Source organism: Lutra lutra, chromosome 12 (genome assembly GCF_902655055.1).
Source record: "Lutra lutra chromosome 12, mLutLut1.2, whole genome shotgun sequence".
Lineage (NCBI taxonomy): Eukaryota > Metazoa > Chordata > Mammalia > Carnivora > Mustelidae > Lutra > Lutra lutra.
The window spans coordinates 86,518,923-86,541,168 of NC_062289.1; the positions used below are offsets into that span (position 1 = coordinate 86,518,923).

At 37.5% G+C, this 22,246-nt stretch overlaps 1 protein-coding gene across 7 annotated transcripts in view; it reads right to left on the minus strand.

Moving 5' to 3' along the window:
- Window positions 1-22,246, minus strand: part of ATXN2 (ataxin 2) — a 116,025-nt gene that overhangs the window by 26,735 nt on the left and 67,044 nt on the right. For 6 of the 7 annotated variants that reach the window (XM_047697332.1, XM_047697331.1, XM_047697334.1 and 3 more), the window contains 10 exons: window positions 21,918-22,009; window positions 21,026-21,223; window positions 19,395-19,573; window positions 17,347-17,556; window positions 14,523-14,705; window positions 12,483-12,680; window positions 12,010-12,117; window positions 11,681-11,751; window positions 1,704-2,008; window positions 363-426 (listed from right to left, as the gene is read on the minus strand). In XM_047697332.1, the coding sequence (XP_047553288.1) occupies window positions 363-426; window positions 1,704-2,008; window positions 11,681-11,751; window positions 12,010-12,117; window positions 12,483-12,680; window positions 14,523-14,705; window positions 17,347-17,556; window positions 19,395-19,573; window positions 21,026-21,223; window positions 21,918-22,009 (1,608 nt within the window). The remainder of the gene's footprint in view (window positions 1-362; window positions 427-1,703; window positions 2,009-11,680; window positions 11,752-12,009; window positions 12,118-12,482; window positions 12,681-14,522; window positions 14,706-17,346; window positions 17,557-19,394; window positions 19,574-21,025; window positions 21,224-21,917; window positions 22,010-22,246) is intronic. The other variant, XM_047697336.1, reaches the window with a different exon arrangement.

Sequence of the window (22,246 nt, forward strand, 5' to 3'; positions counted from 1 at the left end):
AATACTTTAAAAACAGGTGTGATTTTTAATGAACTAAAGAAAGTATTTTTAAAATTTACTAAGGGTTTTATAAATTCAGTAGAATAAAAATAGTTTATCTATAAACCTGAGAGCCTAGCTTGCCAGCCAGTCAAAGACTTACCCCAGATCACATTTAACTGATAACAAAATAAAACAAGAAATCTTTCCAGTGACTCAAAAATATTCATGAGTGACCATATAAGAAAAAGGAACTTAAACTACAAGTTGTTTCAACATCCTATAAGTGAGTTTAGATGGCAGGTATGTGAAAAATACTATTACCAATAATAAATTAATTTTTTTAGAGACAATGATTACTTCAAAGAGAGAAATAAACTTACCTGAGAAAAGGAACGAGGGTTGAACTCTTTTGCGTTAGGATTCAAAGTTGATTTTCTCACTTGCCTAAACCAGGGGAAAATTAAAAGGGGCCAATAAAATTTGCATGGAACTTGTGTTTCTCGCAAGTCTTCTACACTTTTTTAAAAAATTGCTAAACATACATTAAACAATTCTTACTAGATCACGAATTCTCTTCATTAAAATGCATACATGTATTTAATTTTTTTAAAAAGTGGGGGCACCTGGGTGGCTCAGTTATTTAAGCATCCGATTCTTGATTTCGGCTCAGGTCATGATCTCAGGGTCCTGGGATCAAGCCCCACCTCGAGGTCTGCACTTAGTGGGAGTCTGCTTGAGAATTCTTTCTTGCCCTCTCCCCATCCCCAAACCATGCATATGCATGTGTACAACAAATAAATAAATCCTTAAAAAAGTGTTAATACGTAATTCTTCTCTCAAAGGCAATCAACAAATCAACTGAGAAGATAAAATATCACTAAAGGCAATCCCTAATATACCAATTCTCTAGAATGCAGTATTTTCTTTCCTTCTCTTTTTTTTTTTTCAAAGATTTTACTTTTAAGAACTCTACACCCAACATGGGGTGGAACCCACACACTGAGATCAAGTCGCATGCTCTGCAGACTGAACCAGCTGGTGCCCCCAGCATGCAGTATTTTCTAATGCAACCAAGTATCTTCCTACAAACCACCTACATACCGCTAGTGGGAAATAAAAATTTTGCCTCACATTAAGAACAAGCACTCTCTGACAGATCAACAGGCTGCATTCCAAACATTCGCCTGTAAATGGATTGTGTGGAACCCAGAACAGATACATTAACAGTGGTTAGGTTGAAGCTAGCCCACAAAGATCTGTTCAGTTGATGACCTATCAAATGTGGAGGATTAAGTTTATCTTAGGAAATCTAACAACTAATGAAACGTCTTCTGGCAGAAACCGTGCTGAATTCCGAGCGGAGCACCAGATACTTTTCCCTTCTTGGCAGCAGCAGCACTCGGTTCCAGCGGCGGGGCTAGGAGGGGCATGACCAGCGCTCCGGGATATACTTCCCAACACTCCCCGCACATTTACAGAAAAAAGTTCTTCTTAATTTAGTCTAGATTCTGGCCATGGGGAACAAAACTGGGGAAGGAAGGAAACGAGTACAGAGTACAAAGACTTAATTTACGTAAGAAATCATCTGTTTACAGCTGTCTGTAACCTGGGGGGGTGCGCAGAAGTGGTCCAAAAGTCTAGACAGATTCCTGAGCTGAAAGCCCCTGCACACTCTAAGAAAAAGTAAGTAACAGGATGTGCTCAATTCAAAGTTTACTCACTCAGCTGCATCTTTCTTCTCTTCTTTATCATCCTTCTCTTGTTTACATCCTGGACTGGAAGTTTGAACCCCTTGGGATGTGACCTCAGGTCCCCTCTTGTGCTCCGTGTTACTGAGGATTGAAGGGGAAATGCTGGGACTGTTCGGTTTGCTGCTGCTACTGGTGCAATTGCTGCTGCTATTTTCAATGAAAGAATCCTTAGCATTTGGTTCAATTTTGTCTTTGATCAAATCTCTTGATTTTTCTCCCTCTCTATTTTTGTTTATCATTTGATCCATAGATTCGGAAGTAGAACTTGGCTGTAACTAAATAAAGAAAACAATTATATTTAAGTATTTTAAATAACTCTATAATCAATTTTCTCCATGAGTATAAGCAAACTAATACTATTTATAAGCATGAGATATACCAAATAAGGTTTTTTACATTTTAAGAGTAATGTACTTACTATAAAGCAATAATAACAGAACATATATACAACACACCCATAGTCATCTAGGCACGCAAATATCCTAACCTCAAAAGTTAAATATCTACTAACTGCCCACCATGTGTCAGAAATTGTACCCTCTGGGTGTGGAAAATACGAAATAGTTCCTATCCTCACAAAGCTTATTTACCTAACAAAAATGTGGTAAATGCTATGGGATCCTAAAGGAAAAGCAATTTCTAGAAAAAGGTTTCTCAGTGGAAGCACCATCTAGTCTAAGGTATAAAAGTTTGGGGATGGGAGTAGCCTGGAAAATGGAATTATCTAAGCTAAAGAAACAACATGCTTAAAAACCCAAGGGAAAGGGAGAAACAGAAAAGCGCTAGTGGACTAGGACCTGGGCCGGGACTGCAGAAGCGGTGGGTTGGCAAGTCAGAAGCAGGTGGATTCAGAGGGACAGAAGGTTGGTCAATTAGATCTTCTAACCTTACTGAAGAAGGAAAGTGCAAAACACAAGTACCAAGATGAGTAGGAGGCAAAGATGCTAGTGACGTAGGTGCTAGGGTTTTTAAGTTTACAGGCTAGAAGAAATCAATGCTACTACCGTCTGAAGATGATTGATTTAAGATGCCATACTCTTCTAGAAAGAGAAGAGAAGCAGCTGAAGGAAATGACAAGAAAAAGAGAAGGAAAAAGACACCAAGTAGAAGCAGCCGAAATGGCAATGTGAATACAGCAGCAGCCCCAGGCATCAAGAAGGGACTGCACGGGCTGGACAGAAAAAAAAAAGTCTCTCCCCAGCCTCAGGATGGGCAAACAAATGTCAAAGTCTCACTCCTCAGGCCCTTGGCAGGCTGGCATCTTGGGAGCATCTCAAACTTCACCACATCACCAATGCAGTCACAGAATCCACAGCAGCTCATGCCAAAAGGTGATGATAGGATCATTTATTTGAACCCAGTGGCAACTTAAGTTACAAACAGGCATTTAATGTTTAAGCCAGTGTTTGTTCAGGTAATCTTTAGTAGAAGCTACCTACGTTAACAGACCTACTGCATACTGCAGAGATCTCTTGAGAATTTACAGACGTCTTTGAGTGAGACAAAAATGAGACTTTTTTTTTATGTTACTCATATAATGGAAAACATACCTAAGGTACTCACTATGGTGTGGACACTGTTCTAAATGATTTACAAACTCATTCACTTAATTGCTACAACAGACCTATGTGATGTAGACACTTATCACCACCTCGTAAATGGATAAACTAAGGCACAATTCATGCTTTTCAGCATTCAGCTGTATTTCCAACTGCAGTACACTAAGGAAGCCTAAGTGAAAACTGAGATTTTTTTCTTCCCCTGAAGCTGAACCACTTTTTTCCAATGAAACATAATGTATAAATGTATTGGTTTCAGGCATACACCACAATCATTCAATATATGTATATGCTGCAAAATAATCAATGTCTAGTTAACAGCCACAACTGCAGTTACAAATTTTTCTTTTGACAACTTTTAAGATCAATTCTTTTAGGAAGTTTCAAATATTACAGTACAGTATGACTGACTAGAGTCACCATGCTGAACATTACACCCCCATGACTTATTTTATAAATAGAAGTTTTTATCTTTTTTTTAAGATTTTATTTTATTTATTTGAGAGAGAGTGAGAGCATGAGAGGGGAGAAGGTCAGAGGGAGAAGCAGGCTCTCCGCAGAGCTGGGAGCCGGATGTGGGACTCAATCCCGGGACTCCGGGACCATGACCTGAGCTGAAGGCAGTCGCCCAACTGACTGAGCCACCCAAGCGCCCGAAGTTTTTATCTTTTGACCCCATTCACACATTTCACTGTCCCCTGCCTATGATAACCAATCTGTACCTGAAGGGCTATTTCTATTTTTTAAGATCTCACACATAAGCGAGATTATGCAATTTGTCTTTGGTTTATTTTACTTAGCATGATGTTAACCATCCACGTTGTCACAAATGGCAGGATCTCCTTTTTATGCCTCAATATTCCCGTGTGTATCTATATTACATATACATAAGTATGTATATGTATTTGTATATACATATATATACACACACCCCATTTTCTTTATCCATTCACCCATCAAAGGACACCTAGGTTGCTTTCATGTCTTGGCTACTATAAATAATGATGCAATGAACATGGGGATCCAGCTATATTTCTTAGTTGGTATTTTCATTCCCTTTGTATAAATACCCAGAAATGGAACTGCTAAATCATGTGGTAGTTCTATTTTTAATTTTTTTATTTTTGAGGAACCTCTACACTGTTTTCCTTAGCACCTACAGCAATTTATGTTTCTACCAAAAGTGTACATCTTCGCCAACATTTGTTATTTTCTTAATTTTTTTTGGTAACAGCCATTCCAAAGGTGTGGGTGATATCTCATTGTGGTTTGATTTGCATTTCCCTGGTGATTAGTGGTAAGCACCTGTTCGTGGACTTATTGGTCATCTGTATGTCTTCTTGGAAAAGTGTTTGTTTACATCCTCTACCATTTTTAGATCAGTTTTTTTTGGGGGGGGTAACGCGCTACTCAGTTGTAGGAGTTCTGTATGTTGGATATTAAATCCTTGTCAGTTATGTGATTTGCAAATATTTCCAGCATGCAGTAGGTTCCTTTTCATTTTGGTTTCCTTCGCTGTGCATTATTTTAGCTCTTGTTACTTCTGCTTTTGATGTCAAATAAAAAAAATCACTGCCAACATCAAGGAACTTACTGCCTAGGTTTCCTTCTAGGAGTTTTTGTTCAAGTCTTTAATCCATTTTGAGTTAATTTTTATGTAGAGTGTAAGACAGTCCAGTTTCATTCTTTTTTAAATTTTACTTATTTATTTGAGAGAGAAGGAGAGAGACCGCGCACATGTGAGCAGGGGAAGGAGCGGAGGGATAGAGAGAGAATCCCAAGCAGACTGCGTTGAGCGGGGAGCTGATGCAGGGCTCAATCTCCTGACCCTGAGATCATGACCTGAGCTGGAATCAAGAATCAGATGCTCAACCAACTGAGCCACCCAGATGCCCTAGTTTTATTCTTTTAAATGTGGTTGTCCAGTTTTCCCAACCCCATTTAGTGATGATACTGGCCCTTCCTCATGCCTTTTTTTTTTTTTTAAGATTTTATTTATTTGAGAGAGAGAGCAGGGAGAGGAGCAGCGGGAGAAGCAGACTCCCTGCTGAGTATGGAGCCCAACATGTGGCTCAATCCCAGGACCCCGAGATCATAACCTGAGTCAAAATCAACAGTCAGATGCTTAATCAACTGAGCCACCCAGGCGCCTCTCCCCTTCTCATTCTATATTTTTGGCTCCTTTATCGTAAATTAATTAACCATATGTGCATAGCTTTAGTTCTGGGCTATTTTTGTGTAACTGACCTGTGGATCTGTTTTTATGCCAAGAACATACTTTTATTACTGCAGCTTTATATATAGTTTGAAATCAGGGAGCATGATGTCTCCAGCTTTCCTCTTCTTTCTCAAGACTGCTTTGGCTGACTGAAATGTACTACGGTAACACAATTTTTAGGATTATTGGTTCATTTTCTGTGAAAAATGCCATTGCAATTTTGATAGAGACTGCACTGAATCTCTAGGTTGCCTTGGGTAGTATGGACATTTAATGGGAAAGCTGAAATTCTTATGTGATTTAACAAACAAGACAACTGATTGCCAGTAAAACACTGTTTTGTTTTTTTTCTAATAAGAATTAATATTCACTGAATACATACTGGATGTGTCATGTACTATATTAAACACTTCACATTAGTATCTCATTTAATTCTCATGAGAACAATGAAATTGGTTCTATAATAATCCCGTTTCAGCTTGGTAGAAGTAGATAACATACTTCAGTGTTTCACATAGGCTATTTGTAAAGGGATGATTCAAATCAGTCTACTTACCTCCAAACCCCATACTGTTAATCTGTACAGATCAAATTACTAGCAATTCTTATACAAATAAAGCTATCAGCATCATGCACATAGCTATATTAGATCCCGCAGATGGCTGTCAAGTAAAACGAAAAGAAAAAAGAAAACCACAGAGTACTCTTACCTGTGTCTCAATGAAAGACTAGAGATTTCCGTGAATCACCATAGTTTGAGGCCATGTGTATACTATGAGGACAGCTCTGATAATTCACTCACTGAATAGCAGCAGTACAGCCTATGCGTTAGGTACTATCCAAAGCACTACAAGAAACTTAAATACACAAATGGCTGGGCCTATCTTTTACTAACCATGTCATTCTTGGCAAATTATTTGTCTTTACCTCAGTTTCCTAATATACACACTGGAAATAATAACAGAGGCTGCTTCAAAGGGATGATAGGACAATAAAAAATTGATCACATAAGCACTTAAGACAGCATAGGATACATAGGCAATATTCAATGTGTAAACTACTAATGTTATTTTACCCTAATTGAAGTATAAAGTTCACCCTCAAACATTTTTTAATACCATCTCCTTGCTTTTCAGAACTCCTTTATGGACAAAAAAGTTACTTATAGGAGACTTAATGTTACATTAAATTATTCAGGCTCCCAATAGTAATAGATTAGAATTCCTAAAGAGGTAGCGTTCTAATCCTACAACCACCTGGACTTTAAGAGTCAAGCATTAAAGAAGATTTACAGAAAATTGTGAACTGATAATATGAGAAAATGTTTTCTATTATTATAAGCTCATTAAAAATACACTAACTCTAGGGGCGCCTGGGTGGCTCAGTGGGTTAAGCCTCTACCTTCAGCTCAGGTCATGATCTCAGGGTCCTGGGATCGAGCCCCACATCGGGCTCTCTGCTCGGCAGTCTCTGCCTGCCTCTCTGCCTGCTTGTGATCTCTGTCAAAAAAAAAAAAAAAAAAAAAAAAAAAAAAAAAAAAAAATCTAAAAAAAAAACCACACTAACTCTATTGGTGCCTGGATGGCTCAGTTGGTTAAGTGCCCGACTCTTGATTTCAGCTCAGGTTATGATTTCAGGGTTGTGAGATGGAGCCCTGTGTTGTGAGATGGAGCACTGTGCACAGAACCTACTTAAGACTCTCTCTCCCTCCCTCTCTCTCTCCCCCACCTTAAAACAAAACAAAACAAAACAAAAACACTAATTCTGAGACAGTGTGTTGCTGACATAAGTGAAGACATACAGAGAGATGTATGGAAGAGAATTCAAAGTCCAGTAATGGAGTTTCCATAAGAGTGCAAAGATTATTCAATTCAGTATCTTTTAAGATTTTGTTTGTTTTAAAGAGAGAGAGAAAGCAAGCACAAGCAGGGGGATAGGCAGAGAGAGAATCCCAAGCAGACTCCACACCCCCCCCCAACATGGGGCTTGACTGATCCTATGACCCCCGAGATCATGACCCAAACTGAAACACTAAGAACCTGACAACCAACCAACTCAGGCACCCAGGAGGTACCCCCAATACAGTGTCTTTTAAAAGAGAAGGTGCTGGGACATGTAAGAGCAACAAGCACAAGAGGAAATCTGGAAGCCTACCTCACACTATATATAACAATTACTCAAAATGGATCACAGCCCTAAATTAGACTCTTAGAAGAAAAAAATAAGAGTAAATCTTTATAACTATGGATTAAGCAATGGTTTCTGAGATAGGACACCAAAAGCACAAGTAACAACAACAACAAAAAGATAAAGTGGACTTCAGTAAAATCAGAAATTTTTGGTTAAGGGTCAACATCTAGAAAGTGAAAAGACAACTGACATAAAAGTAGAAAAAAAATTACAAACCATGTATCTCATGTGAGACTTGTACACAGAATAAAGAACTCAATAATAAGACAACTTGGATTTTAGAATGGGCAAAGGATCTGAATAGACATTTCTCTTAAAAAGATTTATAAGTGGCCAATGAACACATAAAAAGATGCTCAACACTGTTAGCCAATAGAGAAATGCAAATCAAAACCACAATGAGATACCACAAGGACGACTACAATAATAGAGACCGTAACAGGGCGCCTGGGTGGCTCAGTGGGTTAAGCCGCTGCCTTTGGCTCAGGTCATGATCTCAGGGTCCTGGGATCGAGGCCCGCATCGGGCTCTCTGCTCAGCGGGGAGCCTGCTTCCCTCTCTCTCTCTCTCTCTGCCTGCCTGTCTACTTGTGATCTCTCTCTGTCAAATAAATAAATAAAATCTTAAAAAAAAAAAAAAATAGAGACCGTAACAAATGCCAGCAAGGATGTGGAGAAACAGAAATCCTTATATGCTGGTGATGGAAACCACAATACTCCAGTTGTTCTGGCAAACAGTCTGGAAATTTTCCTCAAAAGGTTTAAGACAGAGTTACCATAGGACCCAGAAATTCTACTCTTATGTATATACACCCAAAAGAAATGAATATACATGTCCACAACAAAAACTATACTAATATTCATAGCAGCATTATTCGTAACAGTCAACATATGGGAAAAAGTAAAAAAGACATTAAATGATGGAAAAATAAAATGTGGTCTATTCAATGGAGTATTATTAAAAAGCAATGAAGTACTGGGGTGTCTGGGTGGTGTAGTTGGTTAGGCGACCAATTCTTGGTTTCAGCTCAGGTTCTGATTTCAGGGTTGTGGGATCAAGCCCTATGTTGGGTTTCCTGCTCAGCAGACAGATTGCTTGAGATTCTCTCTCCCTCTCCCTCTGCCCCTCCCCCTGCTCGCACGCTCTCGTGCGCTCTAATAAATCTTAAAAAAAAAAAAAAAAAAAAAAAAAGGCAATGACAGATGCTCCAACATGGATGACCTTTGAAAATATTATGCTAACTGGGGCGCCTGGGTGGCTCAGTGGGTTGGGCCGCTGCCTTCGGCTCAGGTCATGATCCCAGGTCCTGGGTTCGAGCCCCACATCGGGCTTTCTGCTCAGCGGGGAGCCTGCTTCCTCCTCTCTCTCTGCCTGCCTCTCTGCTTACTTATGATTTCTCTGTCAAATAAATAAATAAAATCTTAAAAAAAAAAAAAAAAAAGAAAATATTATGCTAAGTAAAGAAGCCAGACTCAAAAGACCTCATATCATGAGATTCCATTCATATGAAATGTCCAGAATAGGCAACTGTATAGAGAAAGCAAGCAGACTCTCTAGGACCTAAGGAAAGGGGTATGGGAGAGATGTTTAAAAGCAAAAGAGGAATGACTGCTAAGGGGTATGGGGTTTCTTCTGGGGGTGAAGAAAATGTTCTAAAACTGACTGTGGTAATGGTCGTATAAATCTGTGAATATACGAAAAGCCACTGAATTGTATACTTTGTATGCTAAAATGTATGACACGTAAATTTTATCTCAGTAAGACTGATACCACTAACTCATATGCTTCAAAGTAAAAATTTTCTTTCCTTCATAACATGATAAATTCAACATAAGAAAGGACTGAATGCTTGACTCTAAAAAGTAATGTGAGAAAATAAAAGGGAACAGGCAATACCTATAATGAGCTCCTTTACATCAAATGGAAGATTATGCAAAATAGTATCCCCTACTCCTTAGGAATCTGTTCAGATGCAGTGTAAAGAACTGCACAGAAACGAAACCCTCCCTCTGGCCGGAGCATGCAGCTGAGGAGACCAAGTACATAAAAGAGCTTTAATTGTGTTGGGAGTGCATGACATATTAAACTGGCTATCTGGGCATTCCGTATCATGTCCATGGATTAGCTATGGCTTAAAAAATTAAAATTTAAATTCATAATCACTAATGTGGAGGCCACGGTAAGGCTTGAGACGAGAACCAAACCAGGCCCTGATTTGTGCCGCCTTTAAAGGCTGAATAGTCGAACAAAAGGCTTTGGTCAATAAAGTCGAGGAGCACTGAGAAAGGGTCTGTGCTATGGGTTGTGTGCTCGCCTACGTGACTTCCCACACGTTTGCTAGTCAGACAGAGATGATTTGGCCGGAGTCAGAAATTCTTGGCTGGTCCTTGCTGTCCTTGCATGGGCTCTAGACTACACCACTGTAAGACTGTGCTGTGCTTACACAAACTATGTCTTGAGTGGCCTTGAAGTCAGTACATCTGGCACTAGAAGATCTGCTATTGATGTTTAGGAAATAGATAATGGGAAAGCTTGAAGGATTTTCTGTGCTTGTTGCAAACTCTTCAGTAATCAGCTAAAAATAGACACCTTTCTTATGATTATTTCTGTTAGTTATAAAATGCCTCACAGCCTTGAATAAAATCGGCACTATTGGACATCCTCCTTGGTGCTCCTCCTGCCCCCATCTCTTTGTCTCTTAATTTCTTTTCAGCATCCTCTTACTCTCTCGACCCTGGTCGATTTGTCACGCCAGCTGCGACACACTAACAGCATTAAAGCTGAATAGATAAATTGTGAAAAAATGTGGTATGTAATATTTTGAATGGTGCCAATAAATATGAAGCTATCACCAAAAAATCATTAATTTTTAGGAAGCTAACACAGACTATGAAAAAGCTGCCCTTTGACTGATTCATCTCTTAAGTCAGCCATATTTTCCAAAGGCTGATCATCAGATCTTTTCCTCTATGAAGTTAAGTTTCAGGATAACTTCTTGCATTGGTCCCAAAATGACTTGATATACAAAGTGTATTATAGTAAACGTGTGCAAAAGAATGCAGTGTTCATCCAAAAGAGATGGGAGTATGTTCGGAGTCTTAAGACAGAGAACTGGTATTAAAGACCAATTTCTACCACAATACATTTGTGTACAAAGTGTACATCTGCAACTATCCAGAACACAAGGGTCCATTACATTTCCCACTAGCCCTACCAGATAATTAATACCCTGGCTCTGCTCTACTCTTCACTGAATAAAGTAATCAAATGGGCATCAAATAATAACTTAGGTTATGATTGACTTTAAATGTCAAAATTATATTCTCTTTCATTTGGTATCTGTATAGTTCTCAGAAGCTGTTGATTTAGTTATCTACTCAAAAGCACAAGCAGGTGGGGCACCTGGGTGGCTCAGTGGGTTAAAGCCTCTGCCTTCGGCTCAGGTCATGATCTCAGGGTCCTGGGATCGAGCCCCGCATCGGGTTCTCTGCTCAGTGGAGAGCCTGCTTCCTCCTCTCTCTCTCTCTGCCTGCCTCTCTGCCTACATGTGATCTCTGTCAAATAAATAAATAAAATCTTTAAAAAAAAAAAAAAAAAAAGCACAAGCAGGAACACCTTGGTGGCTCAGTCCGTTAAGTAACTGACTCTTGATTCGGCTCAGGTCATTATCTCAGGGTCATGAGACGAAGCCCTGTGTCAGGCTCTGCGCTCAGCTGAGAGTCTGCTCAAGATTCTCTCTTCCCCCTCTCCCTTTATTCCTTCTCCCACCCGCAAGGTCGCTCTCTCTAAAAGTAAGTAAATAAAATAAATAATTTTAAAGCACAAAGACAACTTTAAGAATGTTTAGCTTTCTACAGACATGATTCATTTTTTCTGAGTATGTATATAATGCATTTTGTAAATGAAGGATCTAAAAATTTGTAATCATGTTTACTATTCATTTTTAAAGTTCTAATTCATTAATTAATAACAACACTTACCCTAAAATCATTCTTAAACTTCTTTAAGTCATCAATCTGCTTTCTATGTTCAGAAACAATTGGTGATATACCTATAAAATTACAAACTGTTAAATATAAATTCACTGCAAATCTTTAATTTAAAATTCTTTAGGATGATGTACTGGAAATAAAAATAAGCTTTTATTCAATATATTATTTACAGATTTTGACATCTGTCAAATTATGCATTTAAAATGTGCACAATCCTAAGAAGAAGTGTTGACCAAAACCAATCTGTACTAGGCATGAGCTTAGACATCTCCTTCCTATTTCTATAATTATACTGAAAGACTTTTTAAAGCTCTAACCTTTATTTTCAGTCTTTGAGAAGCTAGGTGATGTCTCATTGGGCTTCACATTTTCTTTATTCCCTGCAGGAGAATTTTGCCTCTGATCTTGAAGCCTGGAATCCTTAGCTAAAAAAATATGCATTTAAAAAAATAATAGTAAAGAAAATGGGAAAATATTCAACAATTTTTATTTCCTACGGTTTGTGGAAAAAAAATTTTCCATTTAACTAGCAGCTTTTCTCTTGGCAGACAAATGAAACACAAACAACTTTATTTATATTGATATTCACTACCTAAGAATGTTAACCCTTGTAACAATAGACATTCAAGAATAATATATATGAAACTGTATTAAACTTCATTTACACAAAATTTTAAATTTACACTCAAATACATACCTATGAATAAATACAGCATTTTTCATATTAACGTAAAACTTTTAACACTCAACTTCACAAATGACATGGAGCCAGAAGCCCTTTCTTACATACCCTCAATAGACGGGGTGACAGCTCTGTTGGATGCAGGACTGGCAGGCGTAGGAGACGCGGCTGGAACGGGCATAGCAACAGCTTCGGCTGGAATAATACCAGCTTGAGGAGAAGCAAGAACTGGCCCACCAGGAGTATTTCCAATACTGTTCTGTCTGGGAGACCTGGGTCTGTGAGTTTTAGGGGATAATCTTGGAACTACAAGAAAGAGAAAATTTACCCATTACATTCTTAGCTCAAATGTCACTTCTTCAAAGAGGCTTCTTAGAAAATCTAGGTAAAATACTCCTTGTCAACCACCATCCCTATTACTCTTTATCCCATCACCCACAGTGGTGGTACTGAAAACACAAAGAGCTGAAGAATGACAGCAATTACTAATACCCAGGTACAGCTGCAGTTCTTCCTTGTAACTAAATAGATTAGATTAATTCCAAAAGGCAGTACTTTAAATGAAATTAGAAACTGGATTTGAAGACAGGATAAACCCCATTTTTAAAGATGAAGACAGCAACATTCTCCACTAAGAATTGAGATGTTTCTTTAACAGTGGGGTGGCAGATCCCAAAGAAAAAGGCTTATTTGTTTCTCCTTCAAATAATAAACTCAAACGCCTTCTGGCAGCTTGCAGCCAATCCTGTCTGCTCTTTCCAGCCACCTCAAGAGGCACTTTACAAGAACTAAGAAAATCGGGGAACCAATTTAGCCAAAAGCAGAAGATAATTCACCAGGGTTCCTGTTCCACCTGACCTCAAATAAACAACTGATAGGTTTCTTAATCCGTTAAAAATCCATTTGTAGAACTCAGATTTAACGGTTTAAAGAAAATGGTTCCAATTACAATTTAGTGGTTCTTTACTTTTTTAAGTCATAGGATCATGGAAGGAAACTATCCAACAACTGTCATTTTTCTAATTAGTATAAAAAAACAACTGTAACATCACCCTGCATGTATTCCTAATAACAGTTATTGTTTCACTTCTATTATTACGCTGTTCACTCTCAAAATTCACTTCCAAATTCTCCAAGCAATGTCAAATGATGAATGGTACAACTGAAGAAATAAAGATTTTTAGAAATTCTATTTTCTTGTTAAGTGAATTATTTCCTTCTAATAATTAACACCTAATTTCTAATTAGATTATGTTAATAAAATATCTAATTTCTAATACCTAACTTCTTTTGGTCTTCCTTGAAGACCAAAGAAGAAAACAGAATATACGAAGTAACTGACCATAAAATTATGCATACACGATGCTGAGCAATGTGTATCAACTAAGTTTAGAGAGTTAGGAATGTTTTTGTTTAAGCCTGAAGATCTTTTCTTTTAAAAATCCTATCTGCTGATTAAGACAGACTATGACTAAAAAATCACAATCACTGCATGTTCTAACTCTCCACAGTTATCATGGAAACAAAACATTAAGTAGCAAAAGCAGTTTTGGACTGAGCTTATAGTTAGTCTTTTTACGTATCTTTTATACTTGTATAGCTGCTGTCAGCACATTCCTCAGGCTAATCACAGATAAAACTTGGGCCCATCATGTACTGATATTCCTTATTAGGGAAATAAAATCAAGAATTAGTACCATATACAGATGCTACAGGAATACACAGCACTGTAAGCCCAAAGGAAGTGTCTGTGGAATGAATCCACAGACAAAATTGCTAAGAAGACAGGAAATACAGTCTGTTCATATGATGTTACATACTGTATTTGTTTTATATTTGGGTGGTACTCTATGGAACTATGAAGTATATTCCTGAACTTATGAACCTCATTTGAATCTTATCACAAGTCCATAAAGTAGAACAGGCAAAAATTACTCTAGTTCACTGAGAAAACGGAAATTCAGAATGATCACATGGTTTGCTTTAACATATGGTGAATATGTGGTGGAAACCAGAATAAAAATGTAGGTTTCCCAATTCCTGGTTATTCCAATAATTTTAATATATACACTGAACTCAGCCCTTCTTACATGCAGCAGAGTTACAAAATGTCCACTGCCATTATGCTCCAAGCCAAGTGTTACCTACCCCCGCTGACCACTGATGACCATGTGCCCCCCGCAGGACTAGTTCTTGCTGCTGGAGGAGCAGCTGCTTCACTTGGTGGGGTATGGGATACAAATTCTAGGCCACTGGAAATGGAACCCCTCCCAGCAGAAACTCTGTGATTTCGAGGGTGTCGCTGGGCCTTTGGGGACATCCTTGGAGGCCCTAAGAAAGAAATAGTGAACATCACATAAATGCTACAACGTCCATCAGTACAACTTTTCTGCTAAATACACAGACCCTATTCACACATACACACGCACACACTCTCTCTAGCTTCTCCTTGGTTATAAAAGAAAAAACAAAAACAGAAAAACGTATTTGGGGCCATATTCCTTCAGAATTACTCTGTGGAATGCCACAAGGTTTTATAAATAAATTTTATATTATTTCCCTGTTTCTTAAAGAAAGGGAGGGATGAAGTTGGTGTCAGGAAATCAAACAGATGTTGTAACTCTTCAAAAATTTTTATTCATTTGTTTAATCTACGTTCATTACTTGTGGGCATATAAAAATAAATATATTATAAAATGTTAACAGAAGTTACGGTTACATGATAGGATCAGTCTTATTTTACCACATACTTTTAGCTTTTCCCCCTCAAACTTTATTATTTCTAAAATTAGAAAAAGATTCTGAAACAGACTATTAATCCCTATATACTTTTATATTATTGAAATATGGCAATAAATTTTACAACCTGTGCCTTAAAACAGTCTTCACCTATAAGCAGTTTCTCAGGCTGAACAGGCTATAAGCTAAAAATTCTACTGTTAAGGCATGACCTGAAAGACTAAAATAACTGGCATTTGGAGAAGAAATGTGTACTACAATGAATCATCAAAAATTCTAGATCATTAATTCTGTCACCCCATTAGTGACTTCTATTTCTAAAGAAGTCTACTCTGGGGGCGCCTGGGTGGCTCAGTGGGTTAGGCCGCTGCCTTCGGCTCAGGTCATGATCTCAGGGTCCTGGGATCGAGTCCCGCATCGGGCTCTCTGCTCAGCGGGAAGCCTGCTTCCCTCTCTCTCTGCCTGCCTCTCCGTCTACTTGTGATCTCTCTCTCTGTCAAATAAATAAATAAAAAATCTTTAAAAAAAAAAAAAAGAAGTCTACTCTGCATTCGAACAATCAATCAAGTGAAATCAGTAGACAGAATGGCTCTCAGTAGAAAAGCCAGACAGTGCTAACACTCAGCAAAACTCATCCTTAACGTCATAGCCAAGGGTCCTCACCCTTACCTTCCTGCCAAAATCTTAAGAACGTCAAATAAATTTGTACCCTCAGTAGGAATTTAATCATGGACACAATCTTAAAAAGAAATGTTAATGTTATATATTATAGTTTTCAAGTGGAGAGGTGATTTATATTAAAAAAATTAAAGAACTAGGTATATACATATCATAAACTTTTTATACCCACTTAGAGAAAAAGAGTAAGAAAGCTGGTTGGCATAGCTCAATGAAATCAAACTCTAACTTAAAAAAAAATTTCATTCTTTTTGGTAAATACATAAAATACAAAATACTCTCCCATATTAAACACAGAAAACCACTGAATTTCATAGTTCTACATTTGAAGTTCACCTAACTACAGGACTGGAAAACATTTTAATTCAAATCAGTTAAAAAGAAAAATTGGATAATGTAGCAGCTCTGAATACCCAGAAGGTCTATTTTCTACGTGAACAGTCCCTCTTACAAGCAGTGTACAACTTACTATAGTGAAGACGTTCATACTCACTGAGTCCTGCTTTACTCATACAATGCACCACAACAAATACCACAACAGATTTTAACTTTTCACTTAGTGGCCACCATCACAAGCACTTTCTAGCAAGGAAGTCACCTTGAAAATCAGTGCAACATGCTGTTCAAGGTCAGCCACTTTAGTCACGATCACATGACCTCCCTCCTGCCTAGATGGCAACAATTTATTAAAAAGCAGCCAACGTGGGTTTTCTCCAGGGAAGCACTTTATGCCAGAAAACTGTATTAGTCTCAGCGTAAGTTCTATCAACTACAATTTTAATGAATAAATCGGGACTAAAATGTAAACATATATACCCTGAAATAATATCAAAAATACATATTCAGAAAATAGGTTTTTAACATATGCACTGCATTTATATTAAAGTGTCATTTGTCTACAATACTTCCATGATTTGATATGCAGTAATGGTAGGCAAATGGTTTTTAATAACAATGTTTTATTTTAGATCAAAGACTGCCAGATTAGACTTTCACTAGAAAATATTACAAAGCTAATTTTCTTAAATTCCCCAAACATAAAACCAATCTCTGTATTATAATCTAAGAGCAGACACACAAAGGCAGCTACATGGAATGTCCCTTTCAAAAAGGACCCCTAAATCACCATTACTGCCTATGGCCAACAGGTAGGTTCACGAGTACATTGGCCAAGGAGCTATAAAATGAAGGTTCTACAGTAATTCCAAAACTGGTGAAGAAAGTTCATCGTTTATCATTAACCACTGTTTATACTGTATATTGAGAGGGACAAAAACCTGGAGCAGACCTTCTGGGCTGTAAAGGAACATCATTTTTACCAGGCAGAGATAAACCCCCATTCTTATAATTCAGGATAGTTCATAGCTTCACAGAGCATTTATCAAATTTCTCTCCAATGAACAAAAGGTTAATAGAAATAGTTTTAATAAACTAAAGTTAAAACACGGAAATTATAGGTTACTAAATAATGAAGAGGAAACTATTTTGTAATTATAAACTCACATAGGAGTTAAACAAAGACAAACAAAAACATGAACAAATTGTGGTATTGTACCTTCTGAAGACATGCGTTTAGGCATAGTAGAGACAGGAGCTGGAGAACCATGAGCAGAGGGGTGAGACGGGGGTCTGGATGGCCGCGAGGGGGGCCTGGAGGGCGGCCGTGTAGGGGTGGCTGCCCGAGGTGGAAGAGAGTTGGGACCTGACTGGTAGCGAGAAGGTGGGCGAGAGGAAGGAGATGGGCAAGGCGATGGCCAGGGAACACCTGACAGAACAAATGATATGAAGGAAAGTATAAAAACTAAAGAAAAAAATGAGGGAAAAAAGTAAACAGAAAAAAAAGTAAAATGACAAAAATGATTTCTTGTACATTTTAACCCTTTGAGGACAGTCATTTGATTTGTGATAAGTTTTAGCATAACTTAACTGACATAAATTCACATTTTACTTTAACCTCCTTAAAATTAAGTCTGTTTAAATGAACATACGTTCCCAAAGGGTTAATTAGGATCTACACATACTATTGGAGAAGACAGTTAAGACTTTGCCTATTAATCCTGCTTCTGTAACTGTTTCTCAATAATCAATTATTAAAAGGAGTATTAACATAAACTAGATAATTTCACACAATAAATGACAAAACTCAGGAATAAGATTACTTACTAATTTTAGCTTTTGAAACAGGAAAATAAGCAGGACCTATTATATCCCATTAAAAATGCTGGTTTTTAAATAACCATTTGTGATTTTCATCTAATTTGTATTTGAAGGTAAAATTTAGTTTTAAATCTCATTAAGCAAGCCCATTTAGTAGAAATATAACATTACTTCTGTTTTTTAGCGTCTTAAGAGTAAAAAAGGTTACTATTCATTGCCTTTTCAAAAACCATTTTAATCTCATCAAATTTGAAAAAGAGGGGAGACCTGCTAATTTATGCAGTTAAACACTTACTTAAGTGACTGCTTAATAAGCAATGCAACTAGAAAGCAGTCATCACCACATAAGCTGACACTGACGGATATGCACTGGTCAAGATACAGCTAATGTGTAACATTACATATCACTTACCTTCATCTTAGGAAAACAGTCCAGGTCTCCTCTCCATTGGGTTCCACACACTTGAGTATCACACATTTCCTAGCCCCCTCAGGTTTTTTACTTAAAAATTCTGTTCATGAACTAAAATTCTTTACTCAGAGAGCAAAGAAATTTCACCCCCAATACTAAGTACAGAAAATACTCAAGAGTGTTTATTTGGAGAGGAATTCTGGAGACTCAACAGAAACAACTGAAATTGGAAACTTAAGTGTTCTCCACTTTTCTAACTTTCTGAACCTAAGTATCTTAAACTCAATGTCCACTTTGTTCCCTAGGTTACGAACATAGTTCTGCTACGGTATTTCCGTACTGCCTACAGCACTACCGTCCAGTATCCCTGACTCACACAAAAGAGCCATGACCTATGAGCTATATTCAATCTTAGATTTAGAGGTAGAGCAGAAAAATATCTTCCTCCTGAAGATGCAAATCTCTTTCACTGTACTTATAACAAATTGCAAAAACCAGTCGTTTTTATTGTTTTTTAAGCACTTTTCTTTCTTCTTCACATGACTCTTGGTCATGTCTTGTATAGCAAATTACCTCAAATCGTTTCTTGAAATAAGCAGAGTATAAACGTGCAAACAGTTAATGAATTTAATCTGTGTTAACTACTGAGCGTTTCACACAAACTAGGATTTTCCATATAAACTACGTTCAAGTAATTTTACCATACAGGGTTTTTAAACTGAGAACCTACCCAAAGTTTCCAATTTCTTTGTAGGTGGGGTGTTTTTTGGCAAGTGAATTATCTTTGGTTAAATTTAGCACTTTATCTTAACACGTGAGTATTTCACCACACTAAATACTATGTATGCCAATGATTTATACTAATTTTACTAATTTGATATCCATAAAGGCAAATTTTAAATAGTTTTGAAGTAAAAACTCCTCCACAGAAATCACTGAAGATGTGCATGCTTTTACCAATTATGTTAAACTTAAATATTCAGAAAACTGTAAATTTGATTGAGGACATTGACAAATTTGGTCAAAATACTTGCCTCCATTAACTACTCTTTGGTCTGAACCAGAATTCGGGTTGAAATCTGAAGTGTGAGAGGTGGATCTTGATGGCATGGAGCCCGATCCAGGCTGGCCCATACGCGGTGAATTCTGTCTCCCACTTCCCCAGGATATGACTTCTCTATTTCTTTGTCCAGGAGGAATATATTTATTTTCCCTGAAAATGAGAGATTCTCTAAATTATTTTATCCTAACAGATATCAGGCCAATGAAACAAATCTAAAAATAATTTAGGCAGAAGTGAATGCTTGTTATAAAAAGGTTAAACACTAAACCAAAATATCTCCCTCCCTAACACCCCTAATTCTTCCATGTTACCCTGAAGTCTAGCCTCTGGCCTTTCCTTTCTCTCAGATTCTCCTCCTAAGCAAAAAGGTTAACAGATTTGTGTTCATTCTCATCCTACTTCACCTCTCAATGGCTGAGTCTATCAAATATGGTCCATCTTCTTAAAACTTTCTTTGTCCTTGGCCTTCTCTGCTTTGTTTTCTCTTGGAACTCTTCTTTTTATAGCTATTCATTGGTTTTTTTCATTCAATATCAGCAATGCTGACAAGTCCTAAATCCACACTGCCAGTCCCACAGTCTCAACATCTCCCACTGAACACTTTCATTCAAACCATCACTCTAAGCTGCGTCTTCAAGAAAGAATCTGTATCTTACTCCACCAGGTATGTAGTACATGTTTCTCAACACGTTTACAAATAAATTAATCAAAGATCTGCAAGCCGCTCAAATGCAATAAATTTAACAAAGGGCTCATTCTATCTCCCCTCAAATTTACTCTCTGTTTTCTATCTCCATTACCAGTACAATTATCAATCAACTTAGTTATCAAATAAACCTCAGGCTCACCCATGGTTTTTCTAACCTTTCTCTCACCAGCCCTGGTCTCCATGGTTACCAAGTTTTCAGACTTGAACAATTTCAATACACTAACTGGTCTCCATGTTTCAGCCAATTCTCAAATGTCCCAGAGTTCATTCACACCATCCCCTGCCTACAGGGTGCTCTTTAACAGGACACAAACCCTTCAGGACCTCAGTTCCTATCACCAGCTGCCACCACTGCACCCTCCACATCATCCTGTATGCCAGACATATGAAACAACGAGCCTCATCCTCGGTTGGCCAGGTTCTTTCACATGTGTTTCATCATGCAAGGAATGCCTCTCTCTTACTTCTCGATGGGCAGCAGACAATGCTACTATCCTATCACAAAATTTCTCCTCTTCTGTGAGGCTTTCTCTGATCCCACTGGATACATGCTAGTTCTTTCTCACTCTGAATACACCTCTAATCTAGCAAATCCTAGTGAACTGCTGTTATGTTCTGTGCAGCATCCCCCCCACCTATTGCTTTTCTGTAAGTAGCTCCTCCACACCTTGGCTTGCTCATCACTGGCTTCAACGCCTGGCTTCAAGAGCTGATGCTCAAAAAATATTTTCTAATATTACTATAATCTTTTCTCTAAAAGAATCTTAAACCAATTCCCCTTGCATTCTCTATCTAAGCTACATTAAAGGAAGATGAAATAATAATAATACACCTTCTCACACAGACCTTGAGTTGTGTATCCAAAATACTGCATCATGATTTCCTTTAAATACCTAGTGTTTATGCTGTGGCCCTCACGTTCACTGGAATTTCTCTGAACGGCTGTGTATTTTTCTTCTTCACTCCTATCATCATTTTCCAGGGCCACCCGGGCTTTGTACTGGGCACTTGATTCAATTTCTTCTGCTAATTGGTTTGCCCTTGCTTCTCGTTTTAAAAATTCTTCTGAGTTATCCCTTTCTAAGGGTACCCTGAAACAAGACGGGGGGGAAGCAAAGTGAGTATTTTGAAGGCACAGTTTATGTATCTGTCCTAATCAACTATTAAGAGAGTTTAGAGTTTGAAAGACTGATAAAAATATAAAACACTTACAGTGATCTACTCATGTGTAAGCAAAATTAGAAATTTTTTTTGTCTCACTCCTCCCTAGAAGAATATAAATTTCCAAAACTGGTTAAATTGACTATTCTCCTATAACATCTACACTTGCAAACTTAAGAATTTTTACAACTTAAAACAAGAACAAAATTTATCTAGAGCGTAAAACCAGAATACAGGTAAACTAAACTATATTTATGCCCTGTTTTAAAGAGAATTTATCAGCTTAAGCAGTAACAGGATTAATTTTCACATAATTGTTTAACTTAAAATCTGACAGAGGGGTGCCTGAGTGGCTCAGTCGGTTAAGCATCCAACTCTTGATTTCAGTTCAGATCATCATCTGAAGGTTGTGAGATCAAGCACCATGTCACACTCTGCACTGGGTATGGAACCCGCTTAAGATTCGCTCTCTCCCTCTTCCTCTGGCCCCATCCCTCTCCCCCTCTCTTAAAAAAAGTACATTAAAAAAAAAAACCAACAGAAATATTTATTCAACATCCTAATATAAGTTGATGAAAGTCAAAGACAAATGTACTAAAATAAAGGCCAGGTTTTTAAACTTACGTATATGAAGATAAACTGCTATCATATGTAGACACTACACCATAATTTTCTTCATTATATCGAAACATATCATTGGGATCCCATCCATTAGACTAGAAGAAAATAAAGTATTTTTCAAAATGACAAAGTATTTGTCATGGAAATTGCTTTAATTCAAGTACAATCAATATCTCACATTAATAATATCATCTATAACAGCAAAATCTATCCACAACAGTTAACCACTACTAACTTCTTGGGCATAATTCCAGATGCACTCTATGCATTCATTAAGAACATGATCAGTTAGATCAAGTTCCTTTTTAATTCAAATAGGATATTCTTATTCT